General features: G+C 39.5%; 1 protein-coding gene across 1 annotated transcript in view; it reads left to right on the top strand.

Annotated features, from left to right (window-relative positions):
* Nucleotides 1-22,736, top strand: part of LOC106653243 (semaphorin-1A) — a 210,555-nt gene extending 187,819 nt beyond the window's left edge. The window contains exons 3-12 of the mRNA XM_014372621.2: nucleotides 12,282-12,378; nucleotides 14,967-15,376; nucleotides 15,951-16,039; nucleotides 16,416-16,557; nucleotides 16,629-16,977; nucleotides 17,178-17,503; nucleotides 17,584-17,877; nucleotides 18,202-18,412; nucleotides 18,652-19,175; nucleotides 19,249-22,736. Coding sequence (XP_014228107.1) covers nucleotides 12,282-12,378; nucleotides 14,967-15,376; nucleotides 15,951-16,039; nucleotides 16,416-16,557; nucleotides 16,629-16,977; nucleotides 17,178-17,503; nucleotides 17,584-17,877; nucleotides 18,202-18,412; nucleotides 18,652-18,940 — 2,207 coding nt within the window. The 3' untranslated portion in view covers nucleotides 18,941-19,175; nucleotides 19,249-22,736. The remainder of the gene's footprint in view (nucleotides 1-12,281; nucleotides 12,379-14,966; nucleotides 15,377-15,950; nucleotides 16,040-16,415; nucleotides 16,558-16,628; nucleotides 16,978-17,177; nucleotides 17,504-17,583; nucleotides 17,878-18,201; nucleotides 18,413-18,651; nucleotides 19,176-19,248) is intronic.

Here is a 22,736-nt window from a genome sequence, read left to right as displayed (position 1 = left end):
AAAATACTCAAACAATCTCTCTCTCTTTCGCTCTCTCTCTGTCTCTTTCTGTTTGCCGCACTGTACAATCGAAAATCCTAGTATCATCTGCTATTTTGGTCCATTGCATACGCGTGTGCCGAATGGCATAGCGATTAGCCGCTGGAGCATTTCCAAGGATTAGAATCTCGCGGCAGTGGCCATGCGAGTCGATAAATAAATAGTTCAGAAAGAGCGAGAGAGGGAGAGAAAGCTGGTGTGTCCCTTCCAGCAGTAGCAAAGTAGACTTCCTCCTAATTCGCAGCGATGAGTCAATTTAGAAAGGGTAGTTACTGCGAGGGTGGATAGGTTAGTGCAATGCTATGTCGCAGTAGTAGCGCGAGCGAGTGTAGCGAGCCGAGAAATCCACTTACTGCTCCGATGTGTGTGTGTGTGAGTGTGTGTGGCTGAGCGTGTATGTGTATGCGCATCCCCGTTGAACAACGGCTACTCTTTTTTTCGGTAACTTTTATTCTCACGGATATATATGTGCGTTAACGTTTTCGTTTTTATTTATTTCAATCCAGAAGCGAAAATAAAAAGTCACAAGACTGCGGCTTTTGAACGCTCGATCACTATTGCGGCTTTTGTGCGAATTTATTATTTATTTAATTGTCAAATACTCTCACTCGATCGCAGAGTACGTATTCCTATATATATGTATGCGCGCGAGACTATTCAGGCTCTGAATACATCTCATTCACGAGCGCTCGTGTGTCTGTAATGTGTGATGTCAAAGCAAAAGCGAGAATTACTATGAGCTTATTCAAACAGTCCATTATTTGTATTTAATTTATAACGAAACTGATCGACGTCATTGCTAATTAATCGCGGTAGGTCGATTGGTTTGCTTATAAATTGCGAAATATTTGTTATTCATTGCAATTGATTGCCGCATACGCGTACGTGCACGGTAAATCGTTTGTTTTGTCATTACGATTTACGATCCTATAGGTTGTATGGATTTTTAGTGATTTAATCGACAAAATGAAACACTCGTTAGTTTTACTTGAGCTATAGAGAATTTATAAAAAAGTGTCTATCTAATTCTTTTCGTTTTTTTATTTTCAATTTTTTAGATTGCAGATGTGGCTATGAAGAGACACATCTTGTATTTCTCAATTTTACGCGTATCATTGATTACTCGCGATTCAAGGCGCTTTTTCACTCGGTATCCTTATAGACACGAATTCATCGCCACCTTATTTTCCGTCCGCTTCACGCTTTTATCTCTCTCTTTCTCTATCTATCCATCTCTCTCGGAAGAAAAACTAGCGATACATAGAAAACTCGCATTAACTGCGATAGAATTCGCAGCGGCAGACTTTCTCGTACATCAGAGTGAAAAAGCTACCGCTACATTACTGTACTGCTCACTGCGCCGGTGTAAAGAAAAATTTCATTGGTTCCAATAGTCAAGCCGGTGCTTTTAACCCCTGCTGAAATGAAATGAAAGCTACCGTAAGGAAACTTTTTAATTCAGGAAAGCTCGCCGAGCTGCTGGCACAAATTTTTGTGTGCGGTACATCAAGACGTGAGATGAATTCCCAGGAGCATAAACAATAAATCATAAGTTGGTGTAAGCACTTGAGTGCTTAGTATATTTTGAAAAAAGAGAGAAGAAAAAATAGTTTTACGCGTAGGGATATCACATGGTGTAGGAGTAAATGTTTAATAACTGTGTCGTTAGTGTAATTATGATTTTCCGTGAAATTACTTGGCTTGATTATGTATGTGTTGAACGTGGGTAAAAAAATGAATTTTCTGCAAGTTTTAATTAAAATTTTTAGTCGGTCGATAAAAGAATTTAAACTATGTACCATTTATGATGAATAGAGATAATTTGGCCTAACTTGAATTACTTAGGTTTAAATTTACTTTTAATTAACTTCAAATATAGACTTGTAACTCAATACCAAGAAACGACATGTTATGAATTTTTCATAGAAGTTAAATCGGCGAAAATAGAAAGTCGATTAATCTTTAAAAATGTATTGAATCTATAAATTTTCATCTGCTATTTTGCAAATTTCTTAAACTGCATTGTGCTCTCAAGCTACTTTGTGAGTTTTCTTTCGATTAAAACCTGGAAAGCTAATATGTGCTCACGTTTGGTCAGGACACATGCTGAGTAAATATAATACAATTTTCTTTGCAAGCAGCTTCATTTTCTTTATATTCTGTACGCGCACGGATGCATATTCTAGAGAGAAAACGACTGTACTTTCGTCTCTTCCTTACCTCATACTTGTTGGTTCTTTTGCACTCGGTCTGTGCAGGCTCTTTGTGGAGCTTCGAGAAAATTCGATTTTCGCGTGTGCAGCGCAAAAACAGATTGTCCCTTTACAGTTTCTTTTTTCAAGTATGTTTATACTTACACAAGTGTTTTTTTGCAATGCTTATAAACTTATAGATTGCAAGTTTCTTTCCTCCATGTTGTAAGAGAACGTATCGTCAGAAGCTCACCATGAATTTAAATGAACTATTTTATGTAAGATGTTTTCTTGAAAAAAAATATTTATTATGGTTTTTTTCTCTGTTACAGGTAAGATTACTATCCAAGAATAATAAAAAAGAAAAAAAATGCAGACTGGTAAAATCAATAATTTTCCTTTTTAAAAATTAAATATAAATCATATCGACTACTTAGAACCGTCCCTTTTGGAGTTGGAATATGAATGAGATAAATTATTCACTGCAATCTCGCAAGTTTTTACCTTACATACGCCTCGGGCGAATCGGAAAATGATTTTATTTTATATTCAAGAGAAATTAAATTATTAAAATTCGATCTTCTGCTTTAAATACTCGATGTTGTTTTTCTCAGAAATTTTGAATTCATCAAATAAAAATAACCCGATTTGAGAACACAATAAAATCTACGTTTACATAGTAGTTTTTAAAATTCCTATCAAACAAGAGCATTATTCCCATTAGTCCGTTTTGCATGCATCATTCAACATTTACGAAAATTTGAACAAAAAATTATCTCTTCGCTGTTAAAGCATAAGAGAGGAATAATTAACGATCCATTTTTCTTCCTCAACTCTAACTTTTATTTTGCTTATATTCTCTTCTCGGCTTATTTAGATTTTCTCAGGTTAAACATAGCCAAGCTCGTCTTTGACCGAGGTATTGGCTAGTTGCAACAAGGCCGCATGGTGTTTGCCGAGCTTTTATCGATTATGCAATCAAGTCTGCCTTCCATGCCTTCTTGCGTGATGCTAATGTTTGCCGGATTATTAGCAGGTCGTGTCAAACGTTGTTTAGTGTCGTCTCCTGGGCTAATTTATGACCTGCGAGAATGAACGAGACGCAAGAGAGCGAGATGGAGGGTTAAAAATGGCAAAAAGTGAAATACGACGTGATTAGAGCACGTTGCGCGCGTTGGGCGCTGCCGCGCCGTTAAGTGTAATGTAAGTTTTACGCTCGTGCGAGAAAAATTAATCACCGAGTCGAGGACGGCGGCGCGCACTTTTTTCTTTTTGCTTTTTTATTTGACGAATGTGTACAGCGAAATGTTCAGCCATGTATTAAAGTGAATATAATATTAAAAATCGTCTATGTATACCAACTGCTGCGTGCTGCATCGTCATTTATTACGACGATGCTCTGCGTTTTCATCGAAATTTGATTATTTCCACATGTTTCCTCCTACTTTACCAATTATTATTTGTTATCCTTCTTGAAAAATTGATTAATGATATAATATATTATTTATATATAATTGATATCTCTTGAAAAATGCCTGATCGCGGCATTGCATAAACGTGTTGTGATTGGTCGTTGAAGTCGTTTCTTACATAAGAGTTCTCTACGGGCTCATGCAAATATGACACAGTAGCAAATTCGCATTAATGAATACACATATTTACATTGTTAATGTATATATTATACATACATATACGATTTTATATATGCAGCGTGGAGATGTACTTACTGTACGTAGTTGATCAGAGTCGAAAATTTAATTGCAAAATAATTTTCATTAACACTATCTTCTTTGTATCGATAAAGTTGAATTGGCACGACTTTCAGAAGATTTTTATGTGAACATTATTTTACTTTATGTAAGAAAAGTAAGTTAATAGTTTTGACGGCTATGACAAAATGAATAACAGTTTGACATATGGTCAAATCTCAAAATAAAATTCCGTTTCGTTAACAAAAAAAGGTGAAATTTTTTTTTTGCGTGCCCAGCGGCCCGGACCCCCGCAAATTGTTCATAGGACCTCCAGGAGTGAAAAAAAATGCGTGAACATGAAATTTGAAAATAGTTAATTTTTTTTGGGGCACTTTTGTGTTTTAGACGCCGAAAAGTCATCTTTTCACGCAAATACGACTTATCACTCGATTTCCAAGTCGTTGAAAAAGTATCAAAACTCATCTGAAAAATTTAACTGACTACTGTATTCGATAGGAAATTTCCTCGGCTTTCCGATGGTACTATTCGGTTTTTCGAAATATCCAATTTTCACCGCGAAAATCGCCATCAAACTTACAGGGCTAAATACGTCGAAAAATTCAGTACGGAAAAAGTGAAATTTTTGGATAATTGTTGATTTTTTCTTGTGAAAATGAGATTTTTCGGAAAATCTAACTGCACCATGAGAAAGCTGAGGAAATTATTTATCGAAATCATATCTTTATTTATTTTTTGAGCCGAATTACAATCCTATACAAGCGTATTTTGACTGCCCTGTTCTCCGTTTTCAGTTTTCAGAGTGGTCTTGAGGTTTTTAGCGTTGCACGGCTTGCTACAATCGAAATTCGCTCGTAATTCGGCTCAAAAAATAAATGAAGATATGCTTTCAATGGGAAATTTTCTCAGCTTTCTCATGGTGCAGTTAGATTTTCTGAAAAATCTCATTTTCACAAGGAAAAATCGAAAATAATCCAAAAATTTCACTTTTTCCGTACTGAATTTTTTGACAAATTTAGCCCTCAATGTTTGATGGTGGTTTTCACGGTGAAAATTGAATTTTCCGAAAAATCTGAGTACACCATCGGAAAGCAGAGGAAATTTCCAATCGAAAGCATGTGCTACATATTTTTTTTAAGTGCGTTTAGGGGGTTTTCCAGTGAGATAGAAATTAAGCAATTTCGACTGAAAGTGCCGTGCGGCCGCTACGCTGGGGCAGTTGGGCTGAAACGCCTCATATACAACTCGCACATTAGCGGTGTGACCCCGTGATTGTGATAGCTCCTTGGCGATGTTTTCCCCTTCGACCGTCGACTGTCCATATGCGTATTGCAATGTAAAAAAGTATTCGCATGTCATTGAAACTACATCGAAATTGTAATGAAAATTGCAGTCATTCAGGCGCATAATTTGCTTACATATACGTGCGATAAATGTGGAGAAACATTCACACAATATAGAAATAACTTACCTCACACCACTAAAGTACATAAGTAATGGTATTACACACGCGATATTACGAATGAAGCGTAGTTAGTCATTGGAACAGCTGGTGATAGTAAAATGACTTTGGAAGTCATGTCGACAATTTTTCAAAATATATCTCCACTCTTAATAAAGCGATGGTTTAATTGTGTGTTGGAAATAAAAGTTGCTAGTTTTATGTACAGAGAAAACTACCAAGAGAAAGGAGATTAAGCTTATATGAAGCCTGCCAACCAAAAATTTTAACGAGTCAAGACAGTGACGTTTGAAGTTCAATGGATCAAAGTATGGGTAATAACGTAGCAGAAAAAAAGTGTTTTCTATGCTTCTTCAGTGCGTATGGATATATGCGACGGAATCTCGTAAAAGCATACGAGTGTGTGACGGCTTTATCAGCAGGACGCAGGGTGATATAACGAAAAAAGAATAAAAAGCATATAGAAACAGACGAGACTCGTTCATTAGCTGCGGTTTACCCTGCTTTTGGACCGAAACGACGAGGGCGACTAGACATATCCGTATGTGCAATTTCGGAAAAGAGAGAGAGAGAGAGAGAGGAAGGGAGGGAAAATGTAGCGCATAGCAGCGCGACCAATGTATAGTAGATATATACAGTGGTCGTTGCGGCTACAATGAGGTAGAGTGCCACACAGTAAATGTAACCATTGACATTTTCTACCTAATTGCGACATTTACGGCTCGTCTACTGCCTTTTTACATTTCGAAATTCCGAAGATCGAATAAATTACTCGATGTAAATTTTGTAATATCCTCGCAAAAGGTATTGGTTCCTTGCCCTCGTCATCGTATATGTGCCGAATTTTAATGACCGTTATACCTGCTTTGCACGTAATCCTACTCACGTGTGTTTTATTTATTCAACGAAAATGAGTGACCTACTATGTATGCCGAGCATCGATGGGCGCACGCTTTCATACTGTAATTTATGAGAAAAACAGCATCAATTTGAACTCTGTGCGCGAGTAAATTTATGCACTATTGCATCTGATACGCGAGTTTTTTCCTTTTTTTTTTTGCTTCATTAATTAACTTACACGCCTCGCAGATCGCTCTTTCTCTCTTTCTCTCTGCAAGATTGAATTTCACATCGCGCAAATTTTCATACAAACTCATACCCTTTATGAATATTGCGTTTATAATTATCAGGGCTATAGTTAATTACTTATTCTTAAAGCCCTTGAATTTATAATGTAGCAAAGTTTTATTTTTTTTTTTTATTTTTCACATTTTTTTTTGTAAAACAATCCTTCGTTAATAAAATTATTTTTGAATTCATACATATAAATTAGCACGCACGTAGTAAAAAAAGTCCACCATACGCGAGTACCCAAGCTCGTGCAACTTCGAAACAAACAAACTCATGCGCGCACATTGGTCTTTCTCTTATTCTATATGCTTCCCCGTCTCACTTTAAATTACATCCCTCACTGAAGCGGTAACTTATTTAATTAATTCCCCAATCCATCGCTCGAAAGCGCGAGTGTGTGTGTGGTTCGCTAAGGCAAACAATGGCCTTGCAATTAACACATTTAATCATGAGCTTGCCGCAATCCCTACGCATATCGCAAGGGTTGTGAGACGCGTCGAGGCAGCTGACGTTTGTCTGGAAAAAAGTGTCGAAGCACACAAATACGTGCACAGCACTGCCTCACACGTATATAAAAAGTCCTTCCTTCATCGCAAGAAACAGAGAGAAAGCACGCGGGGATAAAATGAACGATGCGTGAAACTCGTCATGTTGAAGCAAAGAAGAGAGAACTTGGACAAGCATGTCTCGTCTGGCTGTCCGATCTATATCTATATAATATGGCTGTACTCTTTTTTTTCTTTCTTTTTCATCTCGTCAAAAAAAAGTGAAAACCAAAACAAAAAAAAACAACTGATATAGAGGGAAGTTTGCCAACTAGAATTGCCAGACGACACATATACGTAGAAATACACGTAGAGAATAGAGTCGAATGAGGGGAAAGTATAGGCATTGGGATTGTGGGCGTATATCCTCGTGCTCTTCTCGCTAAGTTTGGAGACTTTCGTTGAAACAGCTAAATTTTTTATTAGCTACAGTTTTAACCTTTTAATGCACACGGACAGACGTGTGCTGCAGTCGCGCAGCTACATACAGAAGCTTTTTCGACTTCTCGGTCCGATGCTTCTGCTGCTCCTCACGATAAATATAACATTACAAATTAAATAAGTTGAGCCGCATCAGAGTTTTAACGGGCATAATTACATACATGCATTGCAATTTCCATTGTGCGAGTGCTGAAATTTAAAGTCACTTAAAAATAGAATTTGTACTTGCCAACTCTTTTGCTACTCTATGTGTGTGCACGTGAGTATATATGTATTCGCGCGAATATATATTCCCGTACACTGCATCCTTCCGTTTCTTCTCTTCCCCATCATTGTCTCTTCGTCTTCGCTGAGCTGCGTCACCTCGTGCGTATCTTTATCTCCTTGTCTTCTTCGTTTTTTTCTCCTGCCGTTGGTATATATATATATATATATATATATATATGTACGGTAGAGTTAGTCTCCCTTTGGCGCGCGTATGTGTAATACGATCGATAGAGGCGACTTCGTTGCTGCCGCCGCTGCTGCCGCCAACGCTGCGCTGCAAAGACGATGACCCTATATATAGAGGAAGAGCGACAGAGAGATAGAGGAGAAGCACCCAGCAGATTGTAAAGTATGTATAAAGAAAGAAGAAAGTAAGTACTGTGACTGTGGGCGCTCGTAGCACATTCCATCTCTTTGCAATATACATTGAAAACGAAACGTTCGAAGAAGGATTTATATATAGACGTAGGTATATCGTCGTGCTCAGTCGAGCCCCGAGGCTTTTTCTTTTTACAGCGCGAAAAAAGTCTATGTATAAGTTGCGGTTTTATAAAGTTTTTCTGCGCGGATATCAGCTCTGCGTGGGTGACCGTGCAGCAGCGGACTTATGTTTCATATACCATCAATTTGTGGGCATAAAGGATTCATCAGCGGCTGAATACTTGCATAAAGCATGTAGCACTGCGGAGTAGAGCGTGATTCGTAAACTAGAGCGATCGGCTCTATGTTATACAACGTCCAATTTTCGAACTAATAAATGCTACAGCAGCTCGACTCGTAAAAATTGACTCGCCGCTTCTGCACTCGAGAATTCCGTATTTCCGACCAGTAGGATAACGAACTCATCATTGACACCGTTTCTTCGAGGCTCTCTAAAAAAAAAAAAAAAAGAAATATATATATAGATCCGTAAAATGTAATTTTGCTCGCGTATATACTCTTTGGAGTCCAAATTGTTTTTACCTTAACGATCGCAATAAAGCTGATTTTGCTGCTGAAAAGAGGAAAAACTTTCTCAAGTAGTAGTAGCAGCCGCAGCAGCAGCAGTAGCGCCCGGCTCGATTCTTCCTTTTTATGTTCGGTGGAGGCCTGTGTGTGTGGGTGTATGCGCGCATGCAGCTGCTTACATACACGCGATATGTATTTGGTCGAAATGTTTCTTGAAAAAAATAAGCGCCAACGGAGGAGAAGAGTATGAAAGTCGATACGTACACGTACCGCCGTCGCATATATTGTGTTTCGCTCGTGGGCAGCTGTAAAACGTGCACATTTTTTTTTCCTCTTTTTCGCAAAAAACTTTTGAATTTGATTATGTAGCGAGCACGCAAGTATATTAGAGCGAGGATTTTTTATTTCAAAGTTATGAGGGATCGAATTTTTATTCGCCGAGCTCTATTCCAACAATATACGAAAAAGCTTCAATTACTTATTATTTTTATTTCAGCAGCGGTCTGTTTTTGTTGCATAGTTCAATTTAATAGAAAACAAATTCTACCTTCGTTGTGGCGTGTCCCAAAAATCTATTGTAGAAAAAAAGATATTAGTGAAAAGATGGACTTGAATTACCTTGATTCTTCTGGATTGAACTGCTGTGAATTGTTACTGCTGAGTTGCACTCTGTTTTTGCTGCTGGGCTTAGCGTGTGATGCCTCGGCTACCTCATGGCGTCTAGACTTGATGGTTAAAATCGATAAAATTGTATTCTTTCGATAAAAAAGTTGATACGCACAAAATCCACCTTTTTTGCATTGGACAATATTTTTAAACGTATACCTATGGATATATGAATAAATTCTGTGGATAAAAAAATTAAGAGGAAAAAATCCTCATACTGAAGCGTTTGATTTGAAACTGATATGCTGCTGCCAACAACAAAACGTCCTTCATTCTAAACTGTACAGGCGTCAGATGAAAAAAAGAGGGCGAATAAAAAAAGAGACATGAACCTTCGTTCTGAAAGTGATGAGTTTTCACGCCCAACGACGACGACGACGTCACAACTGTATTCTGGGTGAGGGTTTCTAAGTAAGAGACTCAGTGAATGGACTATGAAAGTTTTGTCACACAGCTCTGCTGTGTCGTGTATTCGTTTATGTGTTGAAAAATGAGAGAAAAAGGATTTTCTTTTCGTCATATGAAAAATGTCATCCGGAGAAATAAACACTTACACAAACTAGAGCGAAAATCCGAGAAGTTTGAATATTTTTATTTTTCAATGTGTTCTCAAATGATGCCAGGTAGCCAGTGTAATTAAACTTTAGCAACTCGTAAAAAGTTTTTCGAAGTTGACAGCGTCGACCTGTTATAAAGAAATGTTGGCACAATATTCAAGTAGCTTCGGTACAAAATAAAAAAAGTGACCACGCGCTGTACAGGACGTACGCCACAATTTGGTAAAAACTAACAAGTGTGCAACAGCAGCAGTAGCAGCAGCAGCATCTGAAACGTGCGTTGCGCTGTGTGAGTAGAGCGTCGATGTTTGTAAAACAATTCCTTTTTTTACGGTCGGTTCGTTTCGAACCAGGGCACCTATCCCTTTTTTAAAGCCTGTCAATATAGTCTCGAGTGCAAAGATATACGCTGGATGAGGCTTCCGGTACTTTTTATTTCGCATGCTGCACTGCATCAGAAGAATTTTCGTGCAGGCAAATGTAAAGTTTATATAAAATCAATATTAGTGGGAAAAAAGCTAAAATATTCCAAAGACACAATTGCAAAATCTCTGTTTTACAGTTTAAAAAGTTTCGCTCGAATTTGGAACACTGACGTCCTCTTCGTTCCTCGTTTCGCTTCGGTTGCTCAACGTGGTGTACCTATAGGCACAAAAAGGTCAACCCGCGCACAACTGTCCCAAGCTATATCCAATTCCAGTGCGAGTCCGTGCACGTCGTTCGGTAACAAGTTTGATCATTCATAGTCCCCTGAAACGTACGAAAATCATCGTAAATTCTCGATTAGCCGCACGCACTCGGATAGAAGCCGCGTATAATACACTGTCCGGTCATGCTAATTTCGCATGTGCGTGATGCGCGTGCGATAACCCGACGCTCGCTCACTCGCGCTTTGCGGCCCGCGAGGCTTGCTCGTGGCTTTTGCCATTTCAAATACATTCGGGTAGGACATACATGTGGCTCATACACGCACATATCCGTGCGTGTGTGTGTGTTTGTGTGTGCCCACAGTTACACGTAAGCGAGCGAGATAGATAGGGAAGTTTTACGATACGATGCCCTGTGTGCAAGCTTATATTTATGAGCTGTGCATCCCTGATGTATGTGTACGACGATGATGCGTTATTACAAGCTTTCGTTCTTTTTTCTTTTTTTTCATCCCCACTACAATGTACACGTAGGTATATATATATATATATATATTGCTGTTGCGCCGTTGCGTACCCTGCAAGCATTGAAGCAGTGGGCTGAGAGATTTGGATTATGAGATTTTTTTGTCGCCTCTCTCTTTCTCTCTCTTGTGCCTGCGCGCGCGCTTTGGTTGTTATCGCTTGTGGGTTTTTAAAGGCGTTGAATATACGCGTACGGTCAAAGGATTATGCCCGCAGCTTTATTCTTTTTTGTGCTGCTGCTCGTGGCTAAAGCTGGAAAATATTTTTTTTCGACTGTACAGTGTCAAAATTTTGCAGGAATTTCATACTTATGGGACGCAAACATAGAGGCAAGTGGTCTTTTAGCGTTTTGAAAACTGCCCCGAGCTAAATAAATTAATGTATGATGAAGCTTGCTTTTACCATGATAATGAGTATAAAAGATGTTTTGGAAAGCATTTAAAAAAATTGCTTAACGTGTGTCTAAAACAGATTCACAAATATGAATGTATTTCGATTCAATATCTCGCGAAAAGTTTCTCGACTCAAAAAAATTATGGCTAGGTAAGCTGCCCAACGGACTCGAAATTGCAATCTTTAATCTTCATATAAAGACCAGCGTGGAATCCATTCATACATGCTACGTATGGCAAGCGTAGCAAAGCTCGTATATACACAAATAAACTTTCCGATCGTTTCCATTCTCTTATTCTCTTGTTTCCACTCTTATATATATTTTTTATATCAAACCTTTTTCCAATCTCAGTTCTCTGAAAAGTTGTTACTTGTTATTAAGTCGTATCTCATTTCTCTCTCCTTCTCCTCCGTTCCTTTCTATTCTCTCTCTGATTCTCTCTCTCACTTGTTTGGCCCTTCTAACCAAGGAACTTGGATTCTTATCAGCCCAAGAGAGCCGCTGTCCGCTCGTATAAAATAAGAAAAAGACCCGAGAGAAGAGAAAAAGGAGTGGCGGAAAGAAAAAGAGAGGAAGTTACTAGCTTCCTGACTCTTCAGATCAGAGACGAGAAGAGCGAGAGAGTATAAGGGAACGTAGCTAATTAGGTGGAGCCTGCTGCTCTATACACGGAGGATTTCTTTATAATAATTGCTGTATAACAAAAGCTCTATTATATTCAAATTTTATTTATATTTTCTGCTTGTATGTTTTTTCAGGCGCGGAAGATGTATTCAGGTTCACCGGCAACGAGACGCACACGGATTTTTTTCGACTCATGCTCCGGGACGGCAAATACCTGCTGGTTGGCGGAAGGTAAATATATTATTGCTCGCCTATAATATGCGCGTCACGTTTCTCAAATTACGGAAAATAGTTGCGATCGATTAATATACACGCAGTGGCTAAAGTACGCTTTGCGTCCTCATGCATACGCCGGCGCTCATCTCTTTTTAACGCAATCAGTTCGGCGCGTCAATTTTCTATCGACCCGCGTTCGTTTTGCAAATATTACCGTACCGCGGAGCCGAAATGAAACAAAAATAAAAAGACGACGACGACGAAATTAATAACCACGCAACGTCGTTCTGTGATTGCGACTGCGCCTGCGTGCAGTACAACAGCGCGCACGTCCACACAAACTGCGCAGGCACGTATAATAATGCAGCTATGGGCTTTCACACTGTGGGCAACTACACACTGTGCTGCTGCAAGTATAATCAAACAGGCCAATCACGTGCTGCCAGACGCGCACTTGCAAGCATACACACACACTCGTAAAGATCGTTAAACGGCCACATGTACGCGCCGTAATAATCGAGCGCGGCCGTTGCGTCTATAGGGTTATACACACACGTACAGAGAATTCGAAAGATAACTAGCTGCATTCACAGATATAATTCGTAGGTGAAATTTTTAATAGCTCCTCGTGAGCTGCTGACAAGCTGGCTAACGCGCTTATGACATAAAAGTGCCGCGCGCATGTAGCTCGAGAAATATAATCAGTCGAGACGAGGCGAATAATCACGCTAGCGCGTGAATGAACTTCGATATCAAGAGCTCGGCCCCGGTATACACTGCAGGCGCTGCACTACAACGCGCCGTTGCCGCTGACGCCGCCACACCACCGCTGCTGCTACACTGCACCATCGATCGGATTACGCTAATTGCTCGGCCCAATGTTACCTGCACCTCGATTGCCGGCTTGGCGCTCCGCGCATATATAAATACATACGAACGCGCCTCGCGTTTATAAATGCGCCGTGCAGCTATGATTGCTGCCAGGCTCGTGCGCGCGCGTAATAATTAACGATAGCTCGTCTCGCGATTTTCACGAATCAGCGCTGATTTTTGACAAAAGGACATTCATTATTGTAACGTACGCCTGTGCGCGGCGCTGCGCGAACCCGCTGGCGATATATACGCTAGTCATGTAAATTAATCCCGGCAATCATTGCGATCGTCTATACGTTATATCGTTCTCGTGCGTATTATAATTCGTTTTATTGATATTATACCTATACATAATATATACTGCATATTTAGTGTGAAGTTAAGAGAGGTCTGCATATATACAATATTCTATATGGCGTATAGGGCGTTAAAGGTGAGCTTAGTTGACGACGCACCTAGATTAGTGCGTAATATAGATTTTATGCGTGCCGAGGTCGAAGCGCGCAGCTTTGTTTGTTCCGTGGCGTTTAAGTCGATCGATTTCTGAACGTGTATGCACACGGAGATATAATGTAAGACGCGCGGCGTTGATGTAATAATAACAAGGCGAGACTATGCGACGGCGTGTGTGTATGTAAAGGAATATTCGATTTAATCGAGCGCGCGCAGCAGCTCACTAGGTCGGGGGGGTAATATATTTATGCAACGTGATCTCTGCGCGACCAACTACATTAAAATACGTGTATACGTGCATTATCTTTCACACATTCTAATTTCAGACTGCTCTAATTTTATTATCGGGCTGAATCAACATAGCCGCGCGCGCGCGCCTCTGTGTGATTCGATAGGTGTATTTACACTTCGGTTGTCAAGCGCAAGCAGCTGTAGCGTCAGCAGCAGCGCGAGACTCGCGCGCGATCGATTAATTGAAAAATCGCCCCCGCTATATATAAAATCTATTTTAATTATTTTCAATTAAAACGTCTCGTTTGTATGTGCATACGGTCTGTACATATAACATAACGAGCCCGTCACTACTCACGGAAGAAATTAAGCTGACCAATTATTCGTTGGTCGCCGAGCTTTGCGATACCGTACCTGTATAGTGTATGCCCCTCTACACATGCGAGGCAAGCTCGCGCGCGATCTGAATTTGATTAAAACGTCAGACTCAAAGTTCCTCGGTGTTGTGTGTGTGTGTGTGTGTGTGTGTGTGTGTGTGTGTGTGTGCATAGCTGATATATATTATACGTGCGAAGCTCGCCGCTGCTGCTGCTGCTGCACTAGGAGTGGGAGTGTTTATGTGTGAACAAGTAGCGCGTAGTACGCCTCGTTCGCTCACACACAACACGTGTGAAAGCGAGAAGCTGTTTATTGGCATGTTTCTAGCACGTCTTTGCCGCTTGGCCCCGTTTGCTCGAGCTGTATACCGCATATAACACGGCAAGTTGCATTATGAGCGCCACGGTGGTTTGTCCGTACACAGTACGCAATTATCGAAGAATTACGTATGTACGCGTCGAGCTTGTCGAACGTGCATCGCGCGGCAATTTTATTTTTTTTGTGTCTGCCGGTTCTTGCCCGGGCGTAACTCGAGTGACAAATGCGATAAGACTCGAATGTAAGAGCAGCAGCAAACTTTGCGACAGTTTGTCAGACTCACGCACATAAGCACACACACATTCTAAGGAGAGACACTGGTAAAAACTAAAATGTCTTATTTTCTTTAGGAATTTGGTCCACAACTTGAGCTTAACCGATCTGACGGAGCAACAACGTCTAACTTGGTACTCGCCCGACATGGACGTGAAGATGTGTCAGGTGAAGGGCAAAGACGACGAGAACTGTCAAAACTACATACGTATTCTGGCGAAGAGCAACTCGAACAGTCTCTTAGTCTGCGGCACGAATGCCTTCAAGCCGATGTGTCGCTATTACGATGTGCACTCGGGCAACTACAGCATGACGAGCGAAAAAGTCGCCAAAGCTCTCTGCCCCTACGACCCGCAGCACAACAGTACTTATGTTTACGTTGACGGCGAACTGTTCACCGGGACTGTGGCCGATTTCACCGGCATGGATCCTATTATATATCGGGAGCCACTGCAGACAGAGCAGTACGACTCGATGAGTCTTAACGGTAAGTTTTTTTTCTTTTCTTTTTTTCTCCCCCACCAACCCTCTCAAGTAGTAGAGACATCGATTTGGTCAGACGCAATTAAGTCCAGCGACGACGATTGAAAAAACATTGGTGCGAGAAATTTGTTTTTTATTTTTATTCGTCCTCGCCTTGTTCAGCGCGCTGCCTTCTTATCAATCGCCAATTAATGTCGATCACGTCGAATAATACATCTATATACATGGAGTATGTCTAATAGGAAAACTTTGCCGTCTCAGTAGATTAACGATCCTGTTCACCTTTTAATCTAGATAACTCGACGAGATACTTTTATCCACTTCCAGAGTCTCTTTGATACCTCGACATCTCTCTCTCCTTCCGTCTACCTTTTTCTTATCTATATACACGACCTATTTTTTCTTTCTGCAACTGCGTAAAGTTTGCGAGATAACTTTTGGAATTAGGAAGATCATAAGATAAAAACTGTATCAGTTGAGACATTTTTTTTGTCTTTCCTACCGCATACATGCTCGTACAATAATGGAAAAGAAAATTCAAAGTTTAAATTAAAAATGTTTTGTCTTTTCTCTTACAGCTCCGAATTTCGTGAGTTCAATGACACAAGGTGACTTTGTGTACTTTTTCTTCCGTGAGACCGCCGTGGAGTACATCAATTGTGGCAAGGTTTGTATATCATTAGCATTAATCATTTGTATTCATAAGAGTGAAAATTCAAATAACAGGCTATGGTACGGTTTAGCGTGCATGCTTCTATATTTTTTTTTGTACATTTTCTCAAATGTGTACGTGTATTACAGAACTGAAAAATTGCCCCGTGCAAAATCACGAAATTATGCAAAGTAAGCGCGAAAAGAGGGCAAAGAGGAGTATTTGCATGTGACTTTTTTTCTTCCGTCTTTCGTTTCTATAATGTTTAAATATATACCGGAGGAGGCGTATTAACTGCCCTATAGCAAAAACAAAAAATCACACCGTCAAGTTGTCGATTAGAAAATTATGCATCGCATTACAAATTCGTTTTTTTTTCCACATCGTGCAGGCGGTGTACTCTCGAGTGGCCAGAGTTTGCAAGTCTGATAAGGGCGGACCGCATCGATTTCGTAACAGGTGGACCTCGTTCTTGAAATCTCGTCTCAACTGTTCAGTCACCGGAGATTTTCCGTTTTACTTCAACGAGATACGTACGTTTTCACCCTTACTTTTTTTTAATTAAAAAAAGATTACAAACACTCATGTTTATTTTTTGTCACAGAATCCACGACGGAATTAATATCGGGCGTGTACGGGGGCGTGCAAGCTCAGCTCATTTACGGCACATTCACGACGCCCGTGAACAGCATCAGTGGCTCGGCTGTCTGCGCGTTCTCGCTTCAAGACATCGCTGACACATTCGAGGGCAATTTCAAAGAGCAGAGCGCCCTAAATTCCAATTGGCTGCCCGTGCAGAGCTCCAAAGTGCCCGACCCGAGGCCTGGACAATGCGCCAACGACTCGCGTACTCTGCCCGATTTGACGCTTAATTTTATCAAGACTCACTCGCTCATGGATGAGTCGGTGAAAAGTTTCTTTGGACAACCAATCGTTATACGTACAAGCTTCCAGTGAGTTTTTTGTTGTTGTTTATGACATAAAATTTAATTTATTTTGAAGATCAATATAAAAAGTAAAAGAAAAATTGTTTAAGAGCTATAAAGCTCAGATGAAAATATCACAAACATTCTGTAAATTATCTACCATACTTATAGATTTGAATATTCTGAAGAATTTATTATCACTAATCGTATAATTTCTTGTCCCACAGCTATAGGTTCACTCAAATAACCGTGGATCCTCAAGTAAAGACACCAGGGGGCAAGACTTACGACGTACTGTTCATAGGCACGGACAACGGAAAGGTCATAAAAGCTATTAACGCCGAGTCAGCTGACTCGAAAGATAAAGTTAGTCCCGTGGTAATAGAGGAGATCCAGGCATTCCCAGCTACTGTGCCAGTGCGCGGCATCAAAGTCGTCAGGGCTGCGCAAGTTGGCGACGGTCTCGAAGATGGTAGATTAGTAGTTATCGCTGACAGCCAAGTTCAGGCATTGAGACTGCATCGATGCTACAGCGATAGAATATTGTCTTGTGGTGAGTTGAACTTTTCGCGTGTTAAACATTTTTCGTAATTTCTTGAAAAATTTGAATTTATAACATACGTATTCTTTTAGGTGAATGCGTGGCTCTTCAAGATCCCTATTGCGCGTGGGATCGAGTGGATGGTAAATGTCGTGCTCTCGTTGGTCCAGCTGCAACGGACGCGAATCGCTTTTTGCAAAGCGTCGCTACTGGTACGCATACCAGTTGTCCCGCAGGAGGTAAAAATCTGAACAAAGACGCCGGCAGTGTCGGTGCCATATCAGCCAATCAAAATAAATTCCCTCAAGATTCCATGGTTTTAAATAAAGACAGCCAAGGTGGCGAAATCATCAATATAATGCAAGACGAAGAACAAGGCAATTCTGGTGAGTTTAGCTCTCTTTGCACAAGAATTAATAACGATAAATATGACCTTTCTTCTCCTCATCTTTCATAAGCTCGTTAAGCTAAAGGGGTTTTTGATCTCAGCTTCAAATAAGAGTCAATGAATGAATGATTTTCATTGTTAAGTCGACGATTGGATGACTCACGCGCTTCTATAGCGATATTCATCGAATGTAATAACTGTCGTTCTCTATTTTGAATACAACGCCAAATTGGCATTGATGATTTTTAACAAAGAAATTTTTTATTCCCACGAACGTAATAATAAATATCTTTCGCACAACTTAAATTGCCGCCAATTACAGGTCCAGAAGTCTCGGCTGCTGATTCACCACCGCCACAGTATTCAGTGGAGACGCTTGTCATGGCCGTGATCGCCGGCGCTTTATCTGCTCTATTGGTTGGCTTTACGGCAGGTTACCTTTGCGGGCGCAAATGCAGAAAAGACGAAGATGACAATATGCCCTACCCTGATACCGAGTACGAGTACTTCGAGCAACGTCAAAACGTCAACAGGTGAAAGAGAAATTAATGCTTTTAAATTGTTATCTCGATGAAAAATATTCGATTAAATTGCCAAGAATTGAAGCTTTTTATTGACTGCTTTAAAAAAGATAAAAACAGTTTGTATTGAGACTCGAACTGTTATAAAAAATTTTTGTTGAAGTTTCAGTTATTGGCATTTTAATGAAATTCGATACGCTTCTTGAAAACCAATATCATAAGCTAATGTATTGATTTTTGTTAATATACAGTCGATTAGCACCCGAGCCAAAATTGCTTCCACAAGAGGAAGTTACTTACGCTGAGCCCGTTCTGGTTCCACAACCGCCGAAAATGCACTCGCCCAAGGGTACGATGCGCAAACCACCGCCAACGCCAGCCGAAACACTGTTCCAGTTTCCTGACGGTTACGGTTACCGCGGACCCACGGCGCGCTCCGACAATTTTGGAACGCTGCGATCGCACCAGGGCGAAAACTGCGCCTACCGTCGCCAGGACGGCTTCGCCACGACTCGAAGCGTAAAGAAAGTTTATCTCTGAGAAACGAGCGAGGAGGGGGGCTGCAATGCACAGGCCGCGGCGGCGGGCGCTGGTAGACATAGAAGTCTAGGCAGGCCGGCCCGCGGCCAACACCGACAGCAACAGCAACAACAGCAGCAACAGCAGAACTGCGGTGGCACAGCTTCCAGACAAAACGGTCCAAGTAACGGTAATGGTGGATCGCATAGACATCACCACCATCACCAGGGTCATTCCTCTCGTGATTTGGCTCTAGGTAAGTACTTTTTTCTCTCTTTTGGCTTCATCGTGAACGAGTGCACAAAAATAAATATAAATTCAATGAATAGGTGGTGGCCGTGGTATCGAAACGCCTTCGCCTGGCTCGAGTATGTCATCGAGCTCACCGTCACCGCCCTCCTCCTCGCCGTCGCCGACTCTTCTAAGCCAAGGTGGACAAGGTAGCAGCAACATGCTACACCAGACGGGTGGTGGTAACTCGCCGCCTCCGCCAACACCACCTTGTAGCTTCATATATCGCTCATAGTGTACCGCTGACTCGCTCGCTCCTCTCCTTAGCTTCAAAGAAACAAATCCCTTCCGCGACGATGTTAACACGTGCGCCACGTAGCAACAAACGAGCACCACCGCAGCTGCCGCTACCACGAGCTTCTGCGAGTGGCCGAAAACTAATCGCAATGATCAGGTCGATTTTCAACACGACGAGTGCAATGGATGATCCGAAGTCTTGTCCTTTTAAGAGGACATTGACTTTGTAAAGGCAGTCGACAAACTGAATTAAGCCTATTGACTGTATGATTTATTCAACAGTAGACAGACGAAAATTGGACATTTTCTATATTTTATATACTCGACTCATGATAAATCGACTATTGTTTTTTAAAAGCAGCTTATTCAGTACACAACAAAATATAATTATATCCACTGCTAACATTTTTTAAACCAATATACTATTGTAATTGGGTCACCATTAACTAACTGCCACATAATTTTAACGTGTGAAAAATCAACTTTATCATTGACCATTACAATTCTGGCGTCGAAGATGCTCTGACGCGCGCTATTCCAAATGCTTTGCTGTAATACTGATTTGCGATATTGGATTATATTGCACGTGCCAGTGATTCTTTTTATTTGTACATATAAAATATCGTCTAGCCGATTGTGGCTTTTAAAGGCTTCGAGTTAGAGCTAGTAGAAATAAAAAAAAAACAACTGCCAAACCGAGCATCGTAAACATTTAGTGTAAAGATGTTTAATTTTGTATATAATCTGTTTATCTGCCTGGAGAATTTAAGGGAATTAGTAATTCTCCAAATGTAATCTCTGCCACATTGTACTGTTTGCTCGAACTCGAAGTTTTCGACGTTTGGTCGTTTTTTAAAATAATTTGACGTATTAAGTCTAAGGGACTTCCTTCTCGTTGTATATGTATAGGCATATATATGCGAATATTGTTAATTAAGATGTGTATATTTCGTTTGAAAGTTATGTACAATTTGTCGAGATCAAGTTTGCCGCTCGACCTAAGTGAGGCTTTGATATTCTTAAAAAGAAAAATGCTTCGTTCCTTCGTCTCGAGAGTGCAGTCTTCGTTGCAGCTTTGATGCCAACAACTGTATCATAGAACGAGAAACTTGTATGTTAAAGCTTAATTATGAATTCCTTTTATCCTGCATTACCTATGAATATATGGTTATACATATGATCGCAAACTTGTTGAATCGAACGTTAGGATTGAAGATACTCTCGAGAACGACAACTATATTTTCTCCGTCAATGTAAAATAAACACGCTGCAGGAATATTATATTATAAAAGCTTTGTTTTAAATCTTCGACTGCCAAAAAGGTACATAAAATGAGCAAATGCGGTGTTTTTCGAATGTCCTCTGTTTAAAAGGGATGAAAGTCAAAGTGAAGAAAAATTTGCTGAGGGGTCAAAGAAACTATGTTGTATGATGTATTAAAAAATTCATCATAACACTTGAATTGCGCAATTTTCAATGAGCGAATCTCAACTTTAAAGACAACTATAAAAATAACTTTAGAAATAATACGTAGAGCGATGATTAATTGTTGCAATAGCAAAGGATTAGGCTTATACATTGTACGGAAATGAAGTTGTATATTGATAAAACATACGCAACCGCTTTAAGAGTAATCTCCACCTTTTTATGTTTTATTTATAATGAAAAAAATCAGTTACAAGCTAGTGACTCGATGTGTGTCAATTAAAGTCGCAAAAAACTGAGTACTGCTACATTAATGCATATGTTTGTTTATCAATTTGCTTGAATCAGTTATGATTACGAAAAACATTCGATCGGAAGATCTAATTTGAAACCAAAGGCTTATTTAATTAATTTTTTAAGGAAATCAAGTATTGGAGCTATTGACGTGCAATGGCTTGAAATGAGAATGTAATGTAACATGATAAATTTTAATTTTTATATTAGAGCTCTACTAGTAAAAGCGTGGAGATTGCCTTACATTTGAGATTTTTGTCATGAGTAGGCTTGAATGTATAGAAAGAAATTTTAAAATGTAAAAAACAAAGAAAAGAAAAGTCATGAATTACCAAGGCCGTGTAGTGTAAAAACATCTCTTAATTTGTCACGGAACTTAAAGGTTGATACTTGGGTTTTGTACGTTTGAGAGTGCTCATGTCAAACACTCGCCTACATTCTAATACGTAATTAGTTAAAAACTGAGTTAATCGAGTGAATTAAGTGATTTGTATTTAAATCTGTGTAAAAGTGGAGCTTCGTGTGTAAATAACTATTATTATTATTATCACTCTTGTACGCGTAAATGATATTATACATGAGGACTTATATTCTAGCAGTTAAATCAAGTTATACGAGAGCAGTAAAAAAAGTATGACAAAAAATTTAACGAAAAAGTAGTCCATCTATTCTGGGCTGGATGGTGCATGTAGACATCTATCTTAAAGTGCTTCTTATTTCAGTGTGTTTAGAAGTAACGCATATGTGATATATTCGATATGACAAAAAGTTTTTTCTAGGCGTACGAAAGGAAAGTTTGCAAGATTAAGAACATAATGGCGATTTGACGTGATTTTCGTTTAAAAGAACTCGTGAGCATTCTCTCTATTTGAATAATTAGCATGCGATGGTAAAATAAATTGTTCCCAGAATACACTTTTGAAAAGAAACATCAAGCATTCATTTTGAGTTCTTTTGTTTTCGTGATTCATAACTTTTAGTCATTATGATTGATATTATTGAAGATTTAGTGATACGTGTAATAATGCTAGTGCATTCCATGACGCAATGATCCGCAAAAAGCTCTAGAATCGTTTTAAAAAGTTGTGATTTACCTTATACGATTCAACCCATACTGGCATTACTCTAGCAACGATATCTCTGCAAATCCTCTTCAAATTCATGAGTGGTTTTAAAACTACTCAAAATTGAATGATATTTAAAGTGAAGTAAACAAAATAAGACTGAATTAAAAGTTCTACTAATAACGTGCACTGTTTATTTTTTCTCTTTGAACCAGCAGAGGTTTTAGTTGCATTATTCTGTAATTGTGTTTTATAAAATTCACAGTACTAATTCCCATGACACATGATTCTGTGTTATACCGAGACTGCCGACTTATACTGTGACAATTTTTGTTTTTACTCTTAAGTCAATACGATTAGTCAAAAGATTTTTATTCTTAAGTTATTCTGTATTTTTTAGATCTTTCATACGTAAATTGATTAAGATTTTAAATTGCATGTAAAAAGAATTTACCATATTATTTACTAAATGAATTATTATGTTATATATTTAAAAAATAGATGTT

This window comes from Trichogramma pretiosum, unplaced genomic scaffold (assembly GCF_000599845.2).
Source record: "Trichogramma pretiosum strain Unisexual culture from Peru unplaced genomic scaffold, Tpre_2.0 scaffold30, whole genome shotgun sequence".
NCBI lineage: Eukaryota > Metazoa > Arthropoda > Insecta > Hymenoptera > Trichogrammatidae > Trichogramma > Trichogramma pretiosum.
Note: the sequence above shows the minus strand (reverse complement) of the source record. Positions and strands in the feature narration are given on the sequence as shown.